The 22,590-nt window shown below is 37.8% G+C and overlaps 1 protein-coding gene across 2 annotated transcripts in view; it reads left to right on the top strand.

Moving 5' to 3' along the window:
* Positions 1-4,303: 4,303 nt before the first annotated feature.
* LARS1 (leucyl-tRNA synthetase 1) overlaps positions 4,304-22,590 on the top strand; it is a 65,039-nt gene continuing 46,752 nt past the window's right edge. Inside the window, exons 1-7 of one of the 2 annotated variants that reach the window (XM_019924640.3) lie at positions 4,304-4,457; positions 11,117-11,235; positions 12,982-13,069; positions 13,466-13,546; positions 15,693-15,830; positions 18,261-18,422; positions 19,063-19,175. In XM_019924640.3, coding sequence (XP_019780199.1) covers positions 4,452-4,457; positions 11,117-11,235; positions 12,982-13,069; positions 13,466-13,546; positions 15,693-15,830; positions 18,261-18,422; positions 19,063-19,175 — 707 coding nt within the window. In that variant the 5' untranslated portion in view covers positions 4,304-4,451. Of the gene's footprint in view, positions 4,458-6,780; positions 6,922-11,116; positions 11,236-12,981; positions 13,070-13,465; positions 13,547-15,692; positions 15,831-18,260; positions 18,423-19,062; positions 19,176-22,590 lie in introns of those variants that run through there. The other variant, XM_073802661.1, reaches the window with a different exon arrangement.

The raw sequence follows: 22,590 nt of genomic DNA, 5'->3' as shown, positions 1-22,590 counted from the left end.
AAATTTCAAAAATATAGCTACTGAAATTGGAAACTCAATGATATGTGATTGGTTGTCTTTACCTATTTCTTTTTTTCTCCTCCTTTTCTTCCTTTCCATCCATCTGTCCATCCTCTCCTTCCCTCCTTGTGTTTCTTAAGAAGCCCCTGGACTACTTCACAATGGTGATGGAAATGCTGGTAACAATTTAGATAGGTAGGTTATCTAGGAACTCAAGTGTCACATTTCCCATATGACCCTATGACACGGCTGGCAATGCTCTGTGCAACGTTGACAAGAGCAGGCTGAAGCATGTGCATCCTGAGTCTGGAGTGGCATGGTATGAGTGAGTCATTTCTAATTCCCAAGAATTACAAGTATCACCACTTTAGGAGAAATCTAGGCAACAGGGGTTTCTCAAAAATTTGGTACTTGAGAAGTGCAACTTCTCTAATTTGGTTACATTTGTCTAAATATAAAAGTCTCTCTAATTAATATGGCTACTTGTTCCTAGTTCATGTCAATCAGATTTTGAATTCCCATTAATTAAATGACTGTCTTAGTCTGTTCGGGCTGCTGTAACAAAATACCACAGATTGGGTGGCTTATAAACAGCAGAAATTTATTTCTCATAGTTCTGGAGGCTGAAAGTCTGAGGATCAGGGTGCCAAGCATGGCCAGGTGAGGGGCCCATTCCAGGTCGAACACTCCTCTTTGTATCCTCACAAAGTGCAAGGGGTTGGCGAGCTTATGGGTTCTCCTATATAAGAACATTAAACCCTTTCAAAAGGGCTTCATCCTCCTGACCTAAGCTCCTCGCAAATCTTAATGCCAAAACCTTGGGCATTAGGATTTCAACATATGAATTTTGTGAGGACACAAACATTCAGACCAGACCACAGCACTGATCAAACTGGCTTCCCGTATTCACCACTTCTCTTTCTTTCTCTTTAGATTAATCTTTCTTGAGCATTTAGCCCATGAACCACACATTGGGCTAATCACCTTCCTTGGTATAGCTCATTGTATTTTCACAGCAGGCCTAGGAAGTAGGTACTATCATCACACACATTTTACATGTGAGGACCCAGAGTCCCCAGGTTGAAGGAGCAGAGTTAGCACAGGACAGAGCTTCAAGTCAGACCCCGGCAACTGACTCCAAGGCCGGTGAGCACAGCCATTGCCCACATGCTTCCTCTGCTGCCCAGTAACTGTCAGAGGCTGCACATAGAGCAACCCCGGGATCAGCTAAAGTCCATAAAGCCTAGAAGGATCTCTCCTTCTCTTTATATTCATTGCCTAGGTCATTAAAAAAAAAACAAAACTGTTCACCATTCAGGAAACATAAAAGTTAAGGTAGAACACTAATGTTGGAAAAAAAACCCATTTAAAAACAAATGGTGTCTAATAGGATAGGGAAGTGACAACTATATTTATTGAGTGCCATGTTTGTCGAACAAGTATGAAAATAAATGCCCCCAATTCCTTCCTTGAACTGTGTCATGTAAAGGTTGGGAAGCTAGGTAAATATGCATGAAAAACAAGTATAAAGAGACTCAGAGACAAGCCAAAGCTAGTTATAGCTTTATGCATCTGAATTTAGAAATGCTGATTCAATTGAATTGAGTAGAGTGACCGGTGGGGTGGGTTTGGAAGAAAAACAAAATAAAATAAGGCAGAAGTGAGTTCTGTTGTGGCATTTTAAAGAATGAGCACAATATGGTCTGATAGTTGGTGAAGGCATACCCCACAATTATATGGTGATAACTAGCTCAGTTAGGCTAGGAAAGAGATTATTATGCGGTGCAGGTAAGCTTTTTCTATTTTAATCAGATTCAGATTAGTGTTTATAGATCAATTTTCCTAAAATAGTAATAAAAATATCTGACATTTTAAAGTGCTTACTATATGCTGGGCATATATATACAGGGTTTATACCTAAATACATATTATTCCTTTAATCCTCTATGAGGTACTTACTATTATTACCTTTATTTTACAGTGGTTAATTGAACTGCCTGAGGTCACTCAGGTAGTAAATGATGAACTTGGTCTGATTCAGAGCCTGAGCTAATATCCAATATGCTACCTTTCTAATTTCATTTATCTAGAGGGGGTAATCCACATGGCATAGCAAAGAATCAATGATTCCCAATTAAAAAGCCATATTACTAAGCTGTAATAACTTTCATTTTCTAAATACCTCTTGACTCTGTTTACCTTTCTCTACCTTTACTGTCACCACTAAAGTCTAAACTACTGTCACCTCTCACCTGGACAACTGCAACAGCCTTCTGCTTCCAGTTTTGCTCCCTTTCAACCCTTCTTCAGAAAGATCTCTATGAAACACAAATGGGACCATGTCCCTTCCTTACTTAAAACCCTTCCATGGCCTCCCATCGCTCCCATAGCTTCAGTGTTTGCCTCTTCCACTAGAAGGAGGTGACTGCACTTGTCTTGTTCAAGAGTTGTATTTCCAGCATCTAGGATAGTGCCTTGTATATAGTATAAGTGAATTAAATTTTTGTCGAATGAATGAAAACCAAGTGACCCTTGAAAAATATATTTGTCACTTAAATAGGAAAATTAAAAAGAATGCAGTTGGAGGCATGGAGATAGGTTTTTCATAATTTTCATAATTTGTCATCACACAATCTCTTGTTTATTTTCTTCTTTAATGGCTCATGCACTTTAGACTGTAAGTTCCATGAGGGCAGGGGCAGTGTCTGTCTTGTTCCCTACTATACCTTACCTCTATGTCATGTTCATAGGAGGTATTTAATAGATATTGGTTGTATGAATAATTTCAATAACCAACGTGGATTGCAAGCTGAGGAGTCAAAGATGACAAATAGTACTGGTTAGGGCAGAATTGGAACAGGAAAGCCTAACCCTAGTTATAAGAGCTGTGGATGATGAGGATTCTCTCATTCATTCAATAAATACTTATAAGGCACCTACTATGTGCCAGACACTGTGCTAGGCAGCCTCTGCTATCATAGAGCTTAACTCTAGTGATAAATCAACAGGCAATTAAAATTCAGTGAGATAAATTTCCCAAGGGAGGGCAGGAAGGGGGTGCTTCAGAGAATATTTAGGAACAGACATTCAACCCAGACTTGGGCTGTCAGGAAGTGATGTCTAAATGGTTAGAAGCTGTAGGTAGAGAGTGTGGAAAATGATGTGGAGTATTTGTACGTGTAAGAGCCTGGAGGCAGGAGAGCCACTGGTAGGTTCTCTATAACCTAAGGTTCATTCTTAACTTCCTTTCATTCAACAAATTTTTATTGAGCCCATACCACGTGCCAGGCATTGTGTTAGGCCATCATTAAATTTATATTTCAAAACTAATTGTTGAAAAATGTAAATACAATATATATTACACATATATAATTCAAAATTTATTTTTGTTAAAATTTTTATTAAAATTTTTTTTCCCACTATTCCATTAGGAAGACACACTTCTGGGCTGGGCACACCTCCACCCCTCCAAGTGCTTTGTAGATCCTTAATGATTATTTATTGAATTAATAAAGGAATGCATCTGAGAGTAACTAATCTGACCACCAGAAAGTGAAAGTCTTGGATCAGCACTTTTCAATACATCTTTGTTTGATGATGGAAATGTTCTATATCCGCACTGTCCAGAGATATAGTAACAACTAGGCACATGGACTTTCCAGCACATGAAAAGTGGCTAGTGCAATTGAAGAAATAAAATTTAAACTTTACTTAATTTTAATTAATTTAAATAGCCACAATGTGGCTGGTGACTAGTACTTCAGACAGTTCAGTCTTGGTTGGTGACACGGATGAAACAGTCTGAGCTTGGCACTGGGACCAGGTGGAAGGCTTCCAGCCTCTCCTTTAATAAAATGGAGATTGTTAATAAATGGCTACAAAATGTCTAAATTCTGGACTTCTGAATGCCACCGACAGTGATAAATATCTGTGCACAACGGCAACGCATAATTAGCACCTCAGTCACTGAGGACGAATACACCTTGCATCCTGCCATCCTGACAAGACACCCAAACCAGCTCCATACGGTGAAAAGGTTGAACGCCGGCTATCCCCACGTCAGTCAGGGAGCACTCGCGGCAGTCTGCGACACCGAACTGCATCATGGGCTTTGTAGTTCAACATGCTCATGACGTCACTACCGGGTGCCCTCTGAGTGGCTTATCGGGTACACTTCCGTAGCCTGTTTTCCTCTGGGAAATGTAGTCAATAGATGCCTGTAGGACGTGGGGTTTAGGGGTCTGGGAACTACGATTCCCAGCAGGCTATGAGATGCCCCCGGAGGTACTTAATTAGTGAGCCCGTGATTGCCTCATAAGGTGCGAAGTGTGTGCTTTAGTGTCGTGGTAGGCCTGGCTTCGCAGAGAGGGAGGGGAAAGGTTGTAACCACTCCTTTGAGGGGGATCACCGAAGTCACCGTCGTGGGTTTGCACAGTCGGACGGGCGGCGCCATGGCGGTGAGTTTTGGCGGGAAGAGGGTCCGTTAGGCCAGGCCTTGGAACCCGGCTGGTTACCTGCTTTCGCCAGAGTCTAGGGGCCCCATGTGGTAGCCACTGTCCTGAAGGGAAGAAATCCTTTTCTAAAGAATGGGGAGGCCTTGCCTCCCACGTTTAAGGCTTGGCTGTTGTGAGGATGTGCCTTTTCTTGCTAGCTGATGAGCGAGGCCCTGATATCTTTAACTTTGTAGACTATTTCATGTCACGTGTGTTATTTCACCAAAGTTTCTAAAAACTGATTTGGAGAAAGAGGAGTATGTGACATTGATTTCTCCTTTCAACAAAAATTTTTTGAGCGCCTCTTTGTAAAGTAGACAAACATTTCTGCATTCATGGTGTTTACGTGTGTGTGCGCTACATTCTGAAGTATGTGGTAAAATATGTCAGGTGCCGGTAGGTGCTATAAACAAAAAGAAACAGATCAGGAAGGAGTAGATCAAGAAAGGCTTTGCTGAGGTGGCATTGTGGCAGAAGGTAAGGGAGCAAGCCATGCAGCTATACGGAGGAAAAGATTTCCGGGCAGAGCCAACAGTGTGAGTGGAGTGAAAAACAAGGAGGGTTGTATGTGCAAAGGACTGTCATCCAGGGGGAGGTGATGATGATGATGACGTGTGTGTGTGTGTGTGTGTTGGGGGGTAGTGGGTGGTGGTTGATTGGTGGGTGGATGTAGGTCATATAAAGCCTCGTAGGTCCTGATTGAAGAGTGTGATCAAGAATGAATGGGAAGAGAGAGACTGGAGATAATGAGTATGAACAACTCTTCTGAAGAATTCAATAAAGGAGAGCAGAGGAATGGGGTAATAGATGAAGGTTAAAAGAGGTTTTTTTTGTTTGTTTGTTTTTGGTTTTTTTTTTTAAGGACAGGAGAAATTATATAGTGGTTGTATGCTTATGGAAATTGTCCTGTAGAAAAGGAAAACTGATAGAGAAAAGTGATGTTCCTGTATAGAATAGAGGAGGTGAGATCAGATCTACTAAGAAGTAGAATTTTAATTCATTTGGTCCCATTCTGGAGCTCATTCTCTTAATTATTGTACTATTTGCAATTGTAAACTATGGGGAAATTTCTTTTGCAAGCACCTTCCTGTAATGAAAGTTTTCTAACTCTGGAAGAAACCTTACCAGTAGTAAAGAGTATAAGATAATAAACATGGAGTAACATGGATATAAAATTAGTTTTTATATTATAATTGTATTTGTAAAGAGCAAGCAATGTAATTTCCTTCATATCATCGGAATATTTATTTTATAGAGGTTTTTTTTAAACTTTTTTTTTTTTTTTTTTTTGTGGTACGCGGACCTCTCACTGCTGTGGCCTCTTCCCGTTACGGAGCACAGGCTCCGGACGCGCAGGCTCAGTGACTATGGCTCACGGGCCCAGCCGCTCCACGGCATGTGGGATCTTCCCGGACCGGGGCACGAACCCGTGTCCTCTGCATCGGCAAGTGGACTCTCAACCACTGCGCCACCAGGGAAGCCCGGTTTTGACAGTTTTAATACCTTTTAGTTACATGTCAGACTTAGACCTGGGGATTTGTTGTAATAAAGATAATAGTCAACTTTAAATTTTTTGTTTTAAAATTTTTCATTTGGAAAATTTAAATAGTGAACAAAGTAGAAATAATAGTGTTATGTACTTCCATGTGCCCATCACCCAACTTCAATAATTGGCAGTTCAGGGCCAATCTCGTTTCAGTCGTACCTTCCCCAGAACCTCCTCCTCCACCTGTCAGGATTCATTTTAAACAAACTGAAGGCGCTGTATCATTTCATCCATACATATTTCAGTAAGTTTTTAAAATATAATGAGATATTCTCTTAAAACATAACCACAATGCCATTTTGACATCTGATAAAAAGCACGTGATGTCTAGTTGTCTCTCTGTGATAATGGTTAGCATTATTGAGCATTTACCATGGGGCCGGCACTATGCTAAATCTTTCATGCGTATTATCTCTTAATCCTCATAATAATAGTACAAGGTAGATATAATTATTATTCTCATTTTATAGATAGAGAAATGGAGGCTTAAAGAGGTTAAGGATCTTGTCTAAGTTCTACAGCCAGTGGTGCTAGGATATGGCCAGAGTACTAAGAGAAAGCAGAAATAAAAGTCAGAAGATGAGGGTTTTTGTCCAGCCTGACCATTTGCTGGCATAATGATCTCTGAGCTTCAGATTCATCATCTTTGTTTTGTTTTGTTTTGTTTTGCGGTACGCGGGCCTCTCACTGTTGTGGCCTCTCCCGTTGCGGAGCACAGGCTCCGGACGTGCAGGCTCAGCGGCCATGGCTCACGGGCCCAGCCGCTCCGCGGCATGTGGGATCTTCCCGGACCGGGGCACGAACTCGTGTCCCCTGCATCGGCAGGCGGACTCTCAACCACTGCGCCACCAGGGAAGCCCTAGATTCATCATCTTTGAAATGGTAATCGCTGGTCTGCCCACTTCTTAGGGCGATTGTTGCCCACCTCTTAGGGTTGTTGTTAAGATCAAATAAGTTAATGTGCATAAAAGTTTTAAGAACTGCAGAATACTATGAATATATGGAAGAGTTTATTATCTAGTTCAGTGGTTCGTTACTGGGGGTGATTTTGTCCCCCAGAGAACATGTGGTCTGGAGACTCTGGATTATCACAACTGGGGGTGTGCTACTGGCAGCTAGTGGGTAGAAGCCAGGGATGTTCCTAAACATCTTGCAGTGCCCATGACAGCCCCTGAAAACAAAGAATTATTTGGCCCCAAATGTCAGTAGGGCCAAAGTTTAGGAACTTTGCTCTTGTTAAATAACCTTTTAACTAGTTAAAATGATCAATTGTTGGGAATTTCCTGGCTGTCCAGTGGTTAGGACTCTGTGCTTTCACTGCTGAGGGCATGGGTTCGATCCCTGGTCAGGGAACTAATATTGCGCAAACCAAGCAGTGCGGCCCAAAACAAAACAAAATGAAACAAAATGAGACAAAACAGCAAACCAATTGATTAGTTGAGCAACCAATGAAGAAATTGAGACTCAGATTGATCAAGTGACTTGCTCAAAGTTATACAACAAGTTGATGCTGGGGTCAATATCAGATTTCATTACAATTGACCTTTGAGTTTTGAGGAACAAGTTTTTCTGAGAAGCAGAGACCTCAAAGAAGAGCTTTTGTGCATTTAGCACGCTCAGTACAGTGAAAAGAAACACATAGTTCTAAGTAACTTGTGAAGACTGTTGCTTTCATGGGTGGTTGATGTCATTTTTAAGCAAAAAATATTTGTCATGTAACTTCTGTGTCTATTAGCATTGGATGTGGTGCTGAGGTGACTATAAATGTTCTAAAAGTTGCTGTCTGCCAGGAGTTTACAACCCAGTTGGGTAAATATGAGAGATTATTTGGTTGCATGCAGTGGAAGCCAACTCAAGTTGGTTAAAGGAAAGAGGAATTTACTAATGATACAGTGGGATTTCATATGACGCATGACCCTAGGATAGGAGGTACAACAAGGCTTCATGAGGCCTTAGATAATTTTGCCTTTGTGGGCTGCTTCCTCTGTAAAAAAAAAAAATATATTAGAAATTATCTTTGACAACTGTGTTGTATAAAGACAGATATATTAATATTATCTATTAAAGATTTTTCTTCTATCCAAAAGTTTAATTTTTTCTTCTGATTCTAAAAGATATTAAAATATTTTGTTGAGCCCCTAGAAGTATTGTGGGCCCTAGGCAGTGTGCCTGTTCCACCTACAGATTAAGTTGGCTATTAGGAGTTGTACAGGCTGTTTTAAGGGCCAGGTGGAAGTGACTTACTTTCTTCTGCTCAAAACTCCTTTGTCAGAACCTAGTCACATAGCTCCAATCTGTGAATTCTCCTGGAACCATGGAAGAGTATGCTTAACTGCCTTTGCTGCACTACCCTAAGTAAGGTTGGGCGTCTGTTGCTGAGTAAGAAAGGGAGGGAATGGATATCGCATAGGCAAACTGTCGTCTCTGCCATAGCTTTTTTTCAAATGGTAGTTCTTGCATGTTAAAATTGAAAACAGGGGTCAGCATGTATAGGAATAGAGAGACTTACTTATAACTTACAGGTTACTTGTTAAAAAGAGGATTTTGCAGTAAGAGGGGGCCAAGGAGCTGAGGGTCTAAGTGAAGTTGGTTGGTAGCAGGAATGGAAAAGAGTGAATAGATGGAGGGCCTTATTCTTTCTTGGAGAAGGAAATTCCTTATGCAGCCACATTTAGTTTTATGGAAATTCTTGGGAAGGAGTCCAAATTGCTTAGCAACTTGACTCAAATATGCAACCCAGTTCTTAGTCTTAGGTTATTTTGTTATGGCCATGGTATGCAAAAGCTGGCAGTGTTACTCATTTCTCTTTTTAAATCTTTAAATGTTCAACACATACTTGAGAGCTGCTACAAGCTTAGACATTGAGGATATAATGAGAAATGAGGCACAGTCCCCACTGTGAACAAACTTATAGTCCTATGGGGAAGATAGACTGATACTGATACTGCGTGATTAGTGCTATCATAGAGATAATACTGGTAGGTAGGAATATATTAAGAATGGTACCTGATACACTCTTGGGGAATCAAGGCAGGTGATCAGCTGGGACCTGAAGGATGAGGTAGCCAGGCAAAGAGATTGGTGGGGTATGAGGGCGGGGAGAATAGCTTGAACAAAGGCCCAGAGGGGAGAGAGGGAGCTTGGCACGCTTGGGAAAGTGCAGGTGGCTTAATAGGCCTGGAGTGGTGGTGAGAGGGAAGAGGGAGGGGCCTGGCAAAGATGAGATAAGAAGGGCCTTGAGTGCCAGGTTTAAAGTATGGACTTTATCCAGAGAGCAGTAGAGAACCTCTGAAGAGTAATTGACTTGGTCAGATTTGTGTTTTGATGTAAGTTCTACTCACAGCAATTACGATCTGGTCAGGATTTATAGAAATAAAAAATTTACTTGTCATTTTTATTTTCCTTTGGTACTAGAGAAACTTATGTCCATGACTTTTCAAATGTGGAATTCTTTCTTATTTCCTCTCTGCCTTTGTGGCAGTGTTCTTTATCCATCATTGCACCTCCCCTTGTAAGCTGACATTTCATCTTTCTGTTGCTTGTCCTCTTCTATCTTAAACTTGCTTAAAAAAATAAAAAGGAATAGTAAACTTGATTTACTAATCAAATCCTTTGATTTAAAATAAAGAAAACTAAAGGAATTCCCTGGCGGTCCAGTGGTTAGGACTCTGCGATTTCAGTGGGGAAGGCTGGAGTTCAATCCCTGGTCAGGGAACTAAGATCCCACAAGCCCTATAGCATGGCCAAAAAAAAAAAAAAAAAAAAAAAAAAAAGAAAGAAAGAAAAAAAATATAAAACTGAAAATAGTAAAACAGAGTTGACAACTCTATGGTAGATTTGTACTGAATCTTACCCAATTTTAGTACTCTTATTTTTATTACATAATACACAAGGTATATTTAAGATAGTTATTGAAGAAATAGTGGTAAGTTTAGGGTTTTTTTTAATTGCACAGAAGTCCTGTTTGCATAGTACTTCAAATTTGTGTAACCATTTTTAAAAATAGCTGTCTAAAAATCCAGTATATCTGTGATATGAGTAGAAAGCGTGTTTTAAATAGTTGGGTGGAAGGACAGAGGGAGACATGACATGACTTGGCAAGGTCACTTGCCCTGTAGGTTGTAAAGGTATTCAGTATACGTAGAACCAGGGTATTTTCTCATTTGAAAATGCTGCAGAATCTGGAAATGTTAGCATGTAAGAAGGGGAAGAAAATCTAATTTCGGTTCAGATAATTTTGTACAAGAAAATAAAATTCTAGAAACTAATATTAAGTTTTCAAAACAGAATTAGATTGTGTATGGTCCATTGGTATCCAGCTTTCCCAGTTGCCAGTTACATAAGTCCCATGTTCCACCTCGGCTGTAGCACATGTGCTTTTAGTAGCTGATTCTTTTTCACAGAGTCACATACTGAGAGGGAAGTTCTAATCCTTCTTCATTTTCAGAGTTAGAGTGATCACGTATGTTTTTTCCTTTTATTTTCATCCAAGGGTGGCATAAGGGATGATGGGAATGTTGCCAGGTAGATCCAATATGCTGGAGGCATGTTTGCCGTTCTGTTTCATTTTAATTTCATATTAATAGCCTGTTAACCATTTTGGAGAGAAGTTCTTCATCAGCTTCCTTGAAAAAAAAGAACACGCAGATGACTAATCCTCTCTCAGCCTCTACCCATTAGGCCTCACCATCCTCCTTTGGTGGGCATAATTGCAGCTGGGCAAGCAGGCACTGCACCATCCTATGCTTTTCTAAGTATTCATCTATTTTAACTAAATAGGAACATTTGACAACGGTGTTATATTGTAGTATCTAATTAAAAACAAGTATTTCACAGCTTTTTTATGTATTTAAGTAATTCTTTAGTCATCCCTTTGACGTCTGAAGTGGATAACCCTATCAGGTCATGATAGCCCTAATTTTTAGTCTTACTCATTTAAATTTAAAGATAACCATGGAAAAATTAATCTGTCAATAAACAGCTCAGTTCTGTGTGAACCCAAATTTTTTTTTCTTTTTTTTAAAGCAAGTCTGCTGAAATATAGAGTGTATTAGTCTATCTCTTTTGTGTCCAATAGGAAAGAAAAAGAACAACCAAAGTGGACTTCTTGAAGAAGATTGAGAAAGAAGTCCAACAAAAATGGGATGCCAAGAAAGTGTTTGAGGTCAATGCATCTAATTTAGAGAAACAGACTAGGTGAGTAATAGTTTGTGAAACTCTACACCTTGTGTTTCCAGAACCATTGGCTGCAGAGACTGCTCTGTGGAAGGAATAAGGCAGATTGTATTTACAATGTCTGAAACAGGCTGAAGGAGGTAACTTCCACTTTCTCTATTTCAAATTAGCATCCTCTTTCCTATGGAATCTTAAAGGATTTTTTCCTACGTAAAGTTTTTTTAAAAACTAATACTTTTCATAGTTAGACAAAGGAAAATGTTTTGAAGTTTTATCTTTGCTGACTGATAATAGCAAGTCATTCTGTTACAGAGATTCATATTATAGTGATAATTATCTCCAAAGGCACAGATTATAAATTTTGAAGGATTTCTGTATTTAAAGATCTTATTTTATAAATCTGTATTGCCTTGATGTTAAGAATTGTTTATTAGAAGACAGACCATAGATAATGATATGATATTGGGGAAAAACAAAGTAACTGCTGCAACACAGTACCACAGTAAATATATGCATCAATTATAAGATGCGTCACAATTTCAGATACGTTGGGCTGTAGAAAAATGTGCTTCTTAGAGTTGAGGAAATGCACTGACAACAATAGCAATAATAGCTAATATTGAACAGGTATTGTTCAGTATGCCAAGGCAATAGGAAATAGGCCATTTTTTAACATGCATATTCTCATTTAATGTTCTTAGTAACGCTTTAAGGTTACCAATATTTTAATTTTTGTTTTATTGATGAGTATACTGAGACACAGAGAGGTTAAGTAACCAGCTTAAGATTGCATGGCTAGGAATTGACAGGGCTTGGACTTCTTATCAGGACTTCTGATTCCAAAGTCTATCCTTGCTACTAAGCTACACTCTAATGGAATTTTTTTTTTTTTTAAGAGAGGAAAAGAATTTGCTCTACTACAAAGTCTCTGGTGTTATACTTTAAACTATAATTTGAAGTTTCTGTTTGATTCTAGAACTTTGGTCAAATCTAAGGTAATTTATAACACTGAACGAAAAAAGCTCACGAGTGAAACTAAATGATGTATTGTTTAAAGGCATAGACTTATGTGCAAACTATTCAAAAACAAAGGAATGACAAAAGTAAATTTCAAGATAATGGTTCTGTCTGGTGGGAGGGTGGGGAGTAGCACACGGGTAGCTTCAGTGAGTTCATAAGTTGGATGGTGTGTTTACAGGTGGTCACTTATGAAGTGCAGGTGTGCTTTATAACTTACATATGTCTGTTAGATACACTTGATTCATAGAAAAAAGGAGTATAACATAATACATTAAGCAGCTTTAAAAAGGTGCTTTTTAAGGGAATTTACCACATATCGTGTAATTTTGAGGATGTTTTATTTTACCTGAGAGGCTTTGAATTGCTTTATATATATCTAATGAAAGCATATCTCATTTAATCAGTAAAACAGTAAATTAATTCAGTCTCCCTATTAATTTTTTTTTTTGGTATATCATTTTTAACTCAGTATTTTAGCTTAAGTTAAACCTCCAATATTTGCTACAAGGATATTTAGTTCTTTAATAGCCACCTATAAATATCTTAGTTTTTCTAAATCAAAAACAAGTTTCAATTTTAGAGAGCTTTTAATTTCTGGATTTATAAATTTAATTTTCAATGTCTGTTAAATAACTAAAATTTAAACAAGTTATTTATAGTAAGTGTCCCCATGACCCCACCCTTAATTGTAAAAGGAATTTAACATTTTCTTTTTTGTACTTTCTTTTTTACATGATTGTTTTGCAGCAAGGACAAGTACTTTGTAACCTTCCCATATCCATATATGAATGGGCGCCTTCACTTGGGACATACATTTTCTTTATCCAAATGTGAGGTAAAGCTTCCTCTATGTTTAATATAATGGGATGGGAGGGTCTTTAATAAATACTATTTTTAAGAAAATAGCATCTATAGAATTTATTTCCTGTAAGGGAACTTAGAATTCCTTAATTTTAAGCATGGTTTTTATGTTAAAGTAATTTAATTTTTCTATTTTCACATGCTGTATGTGTGTGTGTGCAGGGGTCTAGGTATGTATACATGTTCATAAGTAATTTCTAGGTTGGTGAAAAGACAGAAAAAAAAGGATAACTTTGCAATGACTATAAAATCTAACTGGTATTCTAAAGGAAGATGTGAAGAGGAAAACTCATGATCTTTGTGAAAAGTCAGAATTTTGTATTCGTCTAGCATTTAAATTTGTACTTTAAATTGAATTTTTTTTCTATAGTTTGCAGTAGGGTACCAGAGATTGAAAGGAAAAACTTGTCTATTTCCCTTTGGTTTACACTGTACTGGAATGCCTGTTAAGGTAAGATTGCTTTTGGGATTGCTTTGTACTCTTTTTAGCTTAGAGCAAATTAAGCTTAAGTTAAACCTCCAATTCAAGAGCTTGAAATAGGATTTTCCAATATGTACTTCTGTATTACGTTAGAGTGTTTTTTGAAGTGAACTGAATTTATTATCATGAAAATTAATTTTTAGAAAACATTTGGAGAAGTGCTTTAAGGGCACACATTAAGGTCTAAGTGATTTCTAAGTAATGCTGATATCTTTTGGTTCCTTATGTATTCATATTTCTGTTTTAGAATTAGATGATAACTACTAACAAGTAAAATGGGCAGTGTTTTGTGCATTCATGGCATATATAGGCTGTTGGCATAAAATAATAAACAATTCTATCATATTTTGGTCATTTTTGCAAGTGTCTTAAATTTGTCATAAATTCATAATAAAAATAATTTTCAATAAACGATGGGCAAGAAAACTACAGTTGAAAGGATTCCCTAAATCCTTGGGACTTGGGAAATATATCTCATTTCTTTTTATTCTCCAGTCCTTTATTTTGAAAAATGTCCAACCTATAGGAAAGGTAAAATGATAATGCAGTGAGCACCCATGTACCCTTCACTTACAGTTACCAAGTATTAACATTTGCCACAGTTGCTCTAGTTCTGTCTCTCAACATACAATACATGCACACTTTCTTCTCCCTTTTTGTATGAATTCATTGAAAGTAAGTTGGCAGACATCATGACGTGTCACCCCTAAACACTTCAGCTTGTATCTGTTGAGAACAAGGGCATTCTTCTACATTGTCATAGTCCCATTATCCACTCCACGAAATTGAGCATTGATGTATCCTTTCTGGTGGTTTTTTCCTTTTTATTTTGTGGATCACACTTTGCATTTGGTTATCACCAGTACTACATTGATGAGGTTGGAACTTCCCACTGTATCACATCAAAAGTCATATAATGGCAACTTGTGTCATTTTAGTGATATTAAGTTAATAACTGCCAGATTTCCTCATTCTAAAGGTAACTTTTCTCTTTTCTAATTAAAAACTAATCTGTGGGATGATACCTTAAGAGCCTCTGAATATTTGGTTACCCAGTAACTCAGTGGTTTTAGCATCCTTTCATTATCTTTGTCTTTCAGTTATTGAATTTGTGGTTGTAAAATGATGACTTTCTAGTTGTCTCATTCTTGTTAGCTGAAATTCTTCATAGAAGTGTCCCCTCCCTTTTTTTTTTTTTTTTTTTTTTGGTACACGGGCCTCGCACTGTTGTGGTCTCTCCCGTTGCGGGGCACAGGCTCCGGACGCGCAGGCTCAGCGGCCATGGCTCACGGGCCTAGCCGCTCCGCGGCATGTGGGATCTTCCCGGACCAGGGCACAAACCCGCGTCCCCTGCATCGGCAGGCGGACTCCCAACCACTGAACCACCAGGGAAGCCCTCCCCTCCCGTTTTTGAAATTCACAATTCTATATTTGTATTTTTCTCATAACTTTAACACTGTCTACTTGGTGTCATCTTTGTTTGTGACAGTGGACTTATGGTACAGCTGAAAAGAGCTGGGGTTGAAAATGCAGGTTCATGTTGTAATTCTGCAGCTTACTAGCTTTATAACCTTGGATAAATCCCTTCATCTTTCAGTGTTTGTATTCTAACTTAATGTCTGTCCTATCTACCTAAATTTCAGAGTCAGGTTTTTCTTTTAAATAAATAAATTTATTTTTTTATTTATTTTTGGCTGTGTTGGGTCTTCATTGCTGTGTGCGAGCTTTCTCTAGTTGTGGCTAGCGGGGGCTGCTCTTCGTTGCGGTGCACAGGCTTCTCATTGCAGTGACTTTTCTTGTTATGGAGCATGGGCTCTAGGCACGTGGGCTTCAGTAGTTGTGGGCACGCGGGCTTTAGTAGTTGTGACATGAGGGCTCTAGAGTGCAGGCTCTGTAGTTGTGGCGCACGGGCTTAGTTGCTCCGCGGCATGTGGGATCTTTCCGGACCAGGGCTCAAACCCGTGTCCCTTGCACTGGCAGGTGGATTCTTAACCACTGCACCACCAGGGAAGCCCCAGAGTCAGTTTTAGTTGGCCATAGAAACAACAACAGAACTCAAATTGTTTCCACCTTGAATTTTTAACTTTACCATCTCTAATGTTGTGTTTTTTTGTAGGCATGTGCTGATAAATTGAAAAGAGAAATAGAGCTTTATGGTTGCCCCCCTGATTTTCCAGATGAGGAAGAGGAAGAAGAAGAAATCAGTATTAAAACAGAAGATATAATAATTAAGGATAAAGCTAAAGGAAAAAAGGTTTGGTGGTTTGATCATACTTATTTTGGTTGAAGTTTTATATTTATATTTGTCTGATTTATATGTACATTCCCAGTACTAGCATAGTACCTGACACATAAAAAATACTCAGTAATTTTTAAAAAGTAATAAAGCAGAATTATCTTTCTCAGTTTTTGATTACCTTTTTTTCCCCTTTTTACTTTATTTTGACATAATTTTAGACTTACAGAAGAATTACAGGATTGTACAGGGTTCCCTTAGAATCTTAACCCAGTTACATCTTATATAACCATGGTACAGTTCTCAAAACTAAGAAACCAACATTGAACAATACTGTTTAAGAAACTACATACTTCATTTGGATTTAACAGTTTTTCCTTAATATCCTTATTCTGTTCCAAGATCCCGTCCAGAATCCCATTTTGCATTTCCTTCTCATGTCTTTTCTTCTGTCTTCCATGATCTTGGCACTTTTGAAGAGTACTGGTCAGATAACTTATAGAATGTCCCTCATTTTGGGTTTGTCGAATGCTTTCTCATGAGTAGATTGAGAGGTGATGTGTCTTCAGTGCATCATATCAGGGAGTATAAGATATTGATATATCTTATTACTGGTGCTGTTAACCTTGATTATTTGGTTTGGGTGGTGTCTGTTAGGTCTTTCTCCTGTGAAGATTTTATTTTTCCCTTTGTAATTCATGTTTGTTTTGAGAGAGATACTTTGAGGCTATGGAAATAATACCTTGTTTCTTTTTTTGTTTTTAAACCATTGCATTGTATACTTTATATTTTAAAGACTTTTATTTATTTTGGCTGCATTGGGTGTTAGTTGTGGCACTTGGGATCTTCATTGTGGCATGCAGGATCTTTTAGTTGTGTGTGGTATGTGGACTTCTTAGTTGTGGCATGCGGGCTTCTTAGTTGTGGCATGTGGACTCTTAGTTGTGACACGCAAACTCTTAGCTGTGGCATGCATGCAGGATCTAGTTCCCTGACCAGGGATCGAACCTGGGCCCCCTGTGCTGGGAGTGCAGAGTCTTACCCACTGGATCACCAGGGAAGTCCCAATATCTTGTTTCTTTTTATATATTTGCTCACTAATTTTAGCATTCATCATTGGATCTTCCCTGCAGCGGTTATTGCTGCATATTTTGTTCTAATGGTGATTTTCAGTTTCCCTCATTCCTTCTACATTTATTATCTGGAATTCTTCTCAAAGGAAAAGTTGTTCTTTCTCCCTCATTTACTTATCTGTTAATTTCTTTTTTATATCAGTGTGGAATCATGCATATTTATTTATTCTTTGGGTTATAATCTAATCCTATTGGGTTTTTTTGAGTTATTGTTATTGCTCAAATTGTTCTAGCAATGGCCATTGGGGGAATCTTTTAGGTGGGCTCCTGTGTCCATTTGACATGCCCCCATCTTTTTTTCTTTTTTTCTATTTCTTTCTTTCTCTTTTCTTTTTTTTTTGAGCACTTCTATACATTCAGGTGCCACAAGATGCTCCAGGCTCATTTTGTATTTTCCCTGTTTTAGCCCCAGAGTCAACCACTTTTCCAAGGAGTCCTCTTTCCTTTTATTGAAATATAGTATTTAGAAACTAAGTTCCGAGTACTAGTTATGCTCATTGTTTCTAGGTCCTCTCAGTAGAAAGAGCAAGGAAATATATGTATGTCTACTAACCCACTTATATGTACGTGTCTGTATTTATTTCTTTATACATTTAAAAAAATTTCTTTATATTTTTTAAATGAGTTTTTTTTTTAATTAATGTAAACTCTTCCTTCCTTCCTTCCTTCCTTTCCTTCCTTTCCTTTCCTTTCCTTTCCTTTCCTCTCTTCCTCCCTCCCTCCCTCCCTCCTTCCCTCCCTCCCTCCTTTCCTCCATCTCTCTCTCTCACTCTTCACAGTGTATTGTTGTGTTGGTTTGACAAGTGCATGGAGTCATGTTTCTACCACCACAGTACTATACAGAACAGTTTCCTCAGCCCCCAGATTCCTTGTCCTACCTTTTTATAATTCAGCCTTTTTGCCTACCTCCAGTCCCTGGCATGTGGTTACCTTTTTGATATTGGTAAATATTGGAAAAGGAGGAAACTCTTGTTAGCAGCTTATTCATAACTAAAAAAGATGCATATGGTATTTGAAAAAAGGAAATAGAGAAGGTTTGGTGCTAAGATCTTATCTTTGTGATGATAACTTTTTATGGTTCCACCTCTGTATTGATAGTTATCTTTGGTGTCAGAATCCAGGTATCAGACTATATGGTTTGGCAAACAGAACAGTACATCCAGATCCTGCACTATTCTGACATGTCAACAGTATTGTTTTAGATTTTAAAAAACTACCAAATAGGATTATTCGCTTAAAATTACTGTGGTCCTGGAATTCGTTAGCCAGTTGTTAGTTATTCTTTGATGGAGTTTGGTTTTGCTGTTATTTTCAGAGTAAAGCTGCTGCTAAAGCTGGATCTTCTAAATACCAGTGGGACATTATGAAATCCCTTGGTCTGTCTGATGAAGAGATAGTCAAATTTTCTGAAGCAGAATATTGGCTTGACTATTTCCCACCACTGGCTGTTCAGGATCTGAAGAGAATGGGTTTGAAGGTATGCCCATCACCCCCAGAGTTTAAGGATATATGAAAAATACATTATATTTGTGTGATTGAATGAGATTTGGACTACCTCTTAATTTAGAATAGTATATTCCAGTAATGACTCAGTACTGTTATTGTCAGATTAGAACCACATGGGCCTCAATGTAAGCAATGAAGTACTTCAATATTTGTTGTTTTGGAATGTATATACATATATTAACAATTAGTAGAAAGGCATTCTATTCAAAGAATATGAAGAAGCCCACAACATTGTAAATCAACTATACTTCAATAAAATTAAAAAAAAAAAAAAAAAAGATAAGAAGAAGCCCAAGTGTAGCTTGAATATTTAGGGATACATAAAGGTGTTATGTAAATGCTCCTTCTTAATTTCTTATAATTCCTGTATGTTTAATAGGTAAATGTGTGTGTTTAAAAACTTACATATTAAGCACAAATTAACATAATTATGACGTATTATATATTTAATAGGTGGAACTTGAAATTTTTTGGTTTCCTTTGATATTTTTGATATAATTCTAAGTTGGAAAATAAGGAGTAGAAGAGTAAATAATTGATTCATGGGAATTCCTGTTCATAGAGACCATATAAATTTCTCAAAAATTACCTTTTCCTTTCTCCTTCTGTAGGTAGACTGGCGTCGTTCCTTCATCACCACTGATGTTAATCCTTACTATGACTCGTTTGTCAGGTGGCAGTTTTTAACATTAAGAGAAAGAAGCAAAATTAAATTTGGGAAGCGGTGAGTTTGTTGTCCTTCGGTATAATAAAGTAAAAATCATGTAATTCCTGCATTATAATTCAGTGTGCCCCAGAGCTTACTTTTTTCCATTATCTTTTCTCTTTTTATAATTTCTCTTTTTGTTCTCTTGTTTCCTTTGAATTCCTTCTTGTTTGGCTGGTGTCTCAGTTTCTCTGAGCTGCTTAGTGTTTGTGACAAATAGAACCAGGGAGAATAGGGGTCTCACTAAAGATTCCCTCTTATGTTCTCACTAAAGATTCTCTTAAGTATTCTAGCCAAGTAGAAAAATAAATTTATTTGTGTTTTAGTTTATCTTTTTGCTCTATAAAATCTTCTATAAAGTTCTTCCTTGATTATATGGATTAATTAAAAGCAATTTGCAATTTTTTTTTAGTTTTTGAATTTTATTTTATTAATTTTTTTATACAGCAGGTTCTTAGTAGTCATCCATTTTATACACATCAGTATATACATGTCAATCCCAATCGCCCAATTCAGCACACCACCATCCCCACCCCCATAGCGGCTTTCCCCCCTTGGTGTCCATACATTTGTTCTCTATATCTCTGTCTCAACTTCTGCCCTGCAAACTGGTTCATCTGTACCATTTTTCTAGGTTCCACATACATGCGTTAATATACGATATTTGTTTTTCTTTCTGACTTAACTTCACTCTGTATGACAGTCTCTAGATCCATCCATGTCTCAACAAATGAACCAATTTCATTCCTTTTTATGGCTGAGTAATATTCCATTGTATATATGTAACACATCTTCTTTATCCATTCGCCTGTTGATGGGCATTTAGGTTGCTTCCAGGACCTGGTTATTGTAAATAGTGCTGCAATGAACATTGGGGTGCATGTGTCTCTTTGAATTATGGTTTTCTTTGGGTATATGCCCAGTAGTGGAATTGCTGGATCATATGCTAATTCTATTTTTAGTTTTTTAAGGAAGCTCCATTACTGTTCTCCATAGTGGCTGTATCAATTTACATTCCCACCAGCAGTGCAAGAGGGTTCTCTTTTCTCCACACCCTCTCCAGCATTTGTTGTTTGTAGATTTTCTGATGATGCCCATTCTGACTGGTGTGAGGTGATACCTCATTGTAGTTTTGATTTGCATTTTTCTAATAATTAGTGATGTTGAGCAGCTTTTCATGTGCTTCTTGGCCATCTGTATGTCTTCTTTGGAGAAATGTCTATTTAGGTCTTCTACCCACTTTTGGATTGGGTTGTTTGTTTCTTTAATATTGAGCTGCATGAGCTATTTATATATTTTGGAGATTAATCCTTTGTCCATTGATACGTTTGCAAATATTTTCTCCCATTCTGAGGGTTGTCTTTTCGTCTTGTTTATGGTTTGCTTTGCTGTGCAAAAGCTTTGAAGTTTCATTAGGTCCTATATGTTTATTTTTGTTTTTATTTCCATTACTCTAGGAGGTGGATCAAAAAAGATCTTGCTGTGATTTATGTCAAAGAGTGTTCTGCCTACGTTTTCCTCTAAGAGTTTTATAGTGTCCAGTCTTACATTTAGGTCTCGAATCCATTTTGAGTTTATTTTTGTGTATGGTGTTAAGGAGTGTTCTAATTTCATTCTTTTACATGCAGCTGTCCAGTTTTCCCAGCATCACTTATTGAAGAGACTGTCTTTTCTCCATTGTATATCCTTGCCTTCTTTGTCAGAGATTAGTTGACCATAGGTACGTGGGTTTATCTCTGGGCTTTCTATCTTGTTCCATTGATCTGTGTTTCTGTTTTTGTACCAGTACCATATTGTCTTGATTACTGTAGCTTTGTAGTATAGTCTGAAGTCAGGGGGTCTGATTCCTCCAGCTCCCTTTATTTCTCTCAAGACTGCTTTGGCTACTCGGGGTCTTTTGTGTCTCCATACAAATTTTAAGGTTTTTTGTTCTAGTTCTGTAAAAAATGCCATTGGTAATTTAATAGGAATTGCATTGAATCTGTAGATTGCTTTGGGTAGTATAGTCATTTTCACAGTATTGATTCATCCAATCCAAGAACATGGTCTATCTCTCCATCAGTTGGTATCCTCTTTAATTTCTTTCATCAGTATCTTATAGATTTCTGCATACAGGTCTTTTGTCTCCGTAGGTAGGTTTATTCCTAGGTATTGTATTCTTTTTGTTGCAATGGTAAATGGGAGCGTTTCCTTAATTTCTCTTTCAGATTTTTCATCATTAGTGTATAGGAATGCAAGAGATTTCTGTGTATTAATATTGTATCCTGCAACTTTACCAAATTCATTGATTAGCTCTAGTAGTTTTCTGGTGGCATCTTTAGGATTCTCTATGTGTAGTATCATGTCATCTGCAAACAATGACAGTTTTACTTCTTCTTTTCCAATTTGTATTCCTTTTATTTCTTTTTCTTCTCTGATTGCCGTGGCTAGGACGTCCAAAACTATGTTGAATAATAGTGGTGAGAGTGGACATCCTTGTCTCGTTCCTGATCTTAGAGGAAATGCTTTGAGTTTTTCACCATTGAGAATGATGTTGGCTGTGGGTTTGTCGTATATGGCCTTTATTATGTTGAGGTAGGTTCCCTTTATGCCTGTGTCTTTTGGTTGGAGCATTTAATCCATTCACGTTTAAGGTAATTATCGATATGTATGTTCCTATGACCATTTTCTTAATTGTTTTGGGTTTGTTTTTGTTGGTCCTTTTCTTCTCTTGTGTTTCCCACTTAGTGAAGTTCCTTTAGCGTTGTTGTAGAGCTCGTTTGGTGGTGCTGAATTCTCTTAGCTTCTGCTTGTCTGTAAAGCTTTTGATTTCTCCATCGAATCTGAATGAGATCCTTGCAGGGGAGAGTAATCTTGGTTGTAGGTTCTTCCCTTTCATCACTTTAAGTATATCATGCCACTCCCTTCTGGCTTGTAGAGTTTCTGCTGAGAAATCAGTTGTAAACCTTATGGGAGTTCCCTTGTATGTTATTTGTTGTTTTTCTCTTGCTGCTTTCAATCATTTTTCTTTGTCTTTAATTTTTGCCAGTTTGATTACTGTGTGTCTCGGCGTGTTTCTCCTTGGGTTTATCCTGTATGGGACTTTCTGCGCTTCCTGGCCTTGGGTGGCTCTTTCCTTACTCATGTTAGGGAAGTTTTTGACTGTAATCTCTTCCAGTATTTTCTCAGGTCCTTTCTCTCTCTCTTCTCCTTCTGGGACCCCTATAATGCGAATGTTGTTGCGTTTAATGTTATCTCAGGGTCTCTTAGACTGTCTTCATTTCTTTTCATTCTTTTTTCTTTATTCTGTTCCGCAATAGTGAATTCCACCATTCTGTCTTCCAGGTCACTTATCCGTTCTGCCTCAGTTATTCTGCTATTGATTCCTTCTAGTGTAGTTTTCATTTCATTTATTGTATTGTTCATCTCTGTTTGTTTGTTCTTTAATTCTTCT

The sequence above is a fragment of the Tursiops truncatus genome, chromosome 3, assembly GCF_011762595.2.
Source record: "Tursiops truncatus isolate mTurTru1 chromosome 3, mTurTru1.mat.Y, whole genome shotgun sequence".
Classification (NCBI taxonomy): domain Eukaryota; kingdom Metazoa; phylum Chordata; class Mammalia; order Artiodactyla; family Delphinidae; genus Tursiops; species Tursiops truncatus.
The sequence above is the reverse complement of the archived record's forward strand: the minus strand, read 5'-3'. Positions and strand labels throughout refer to the sequence as shown.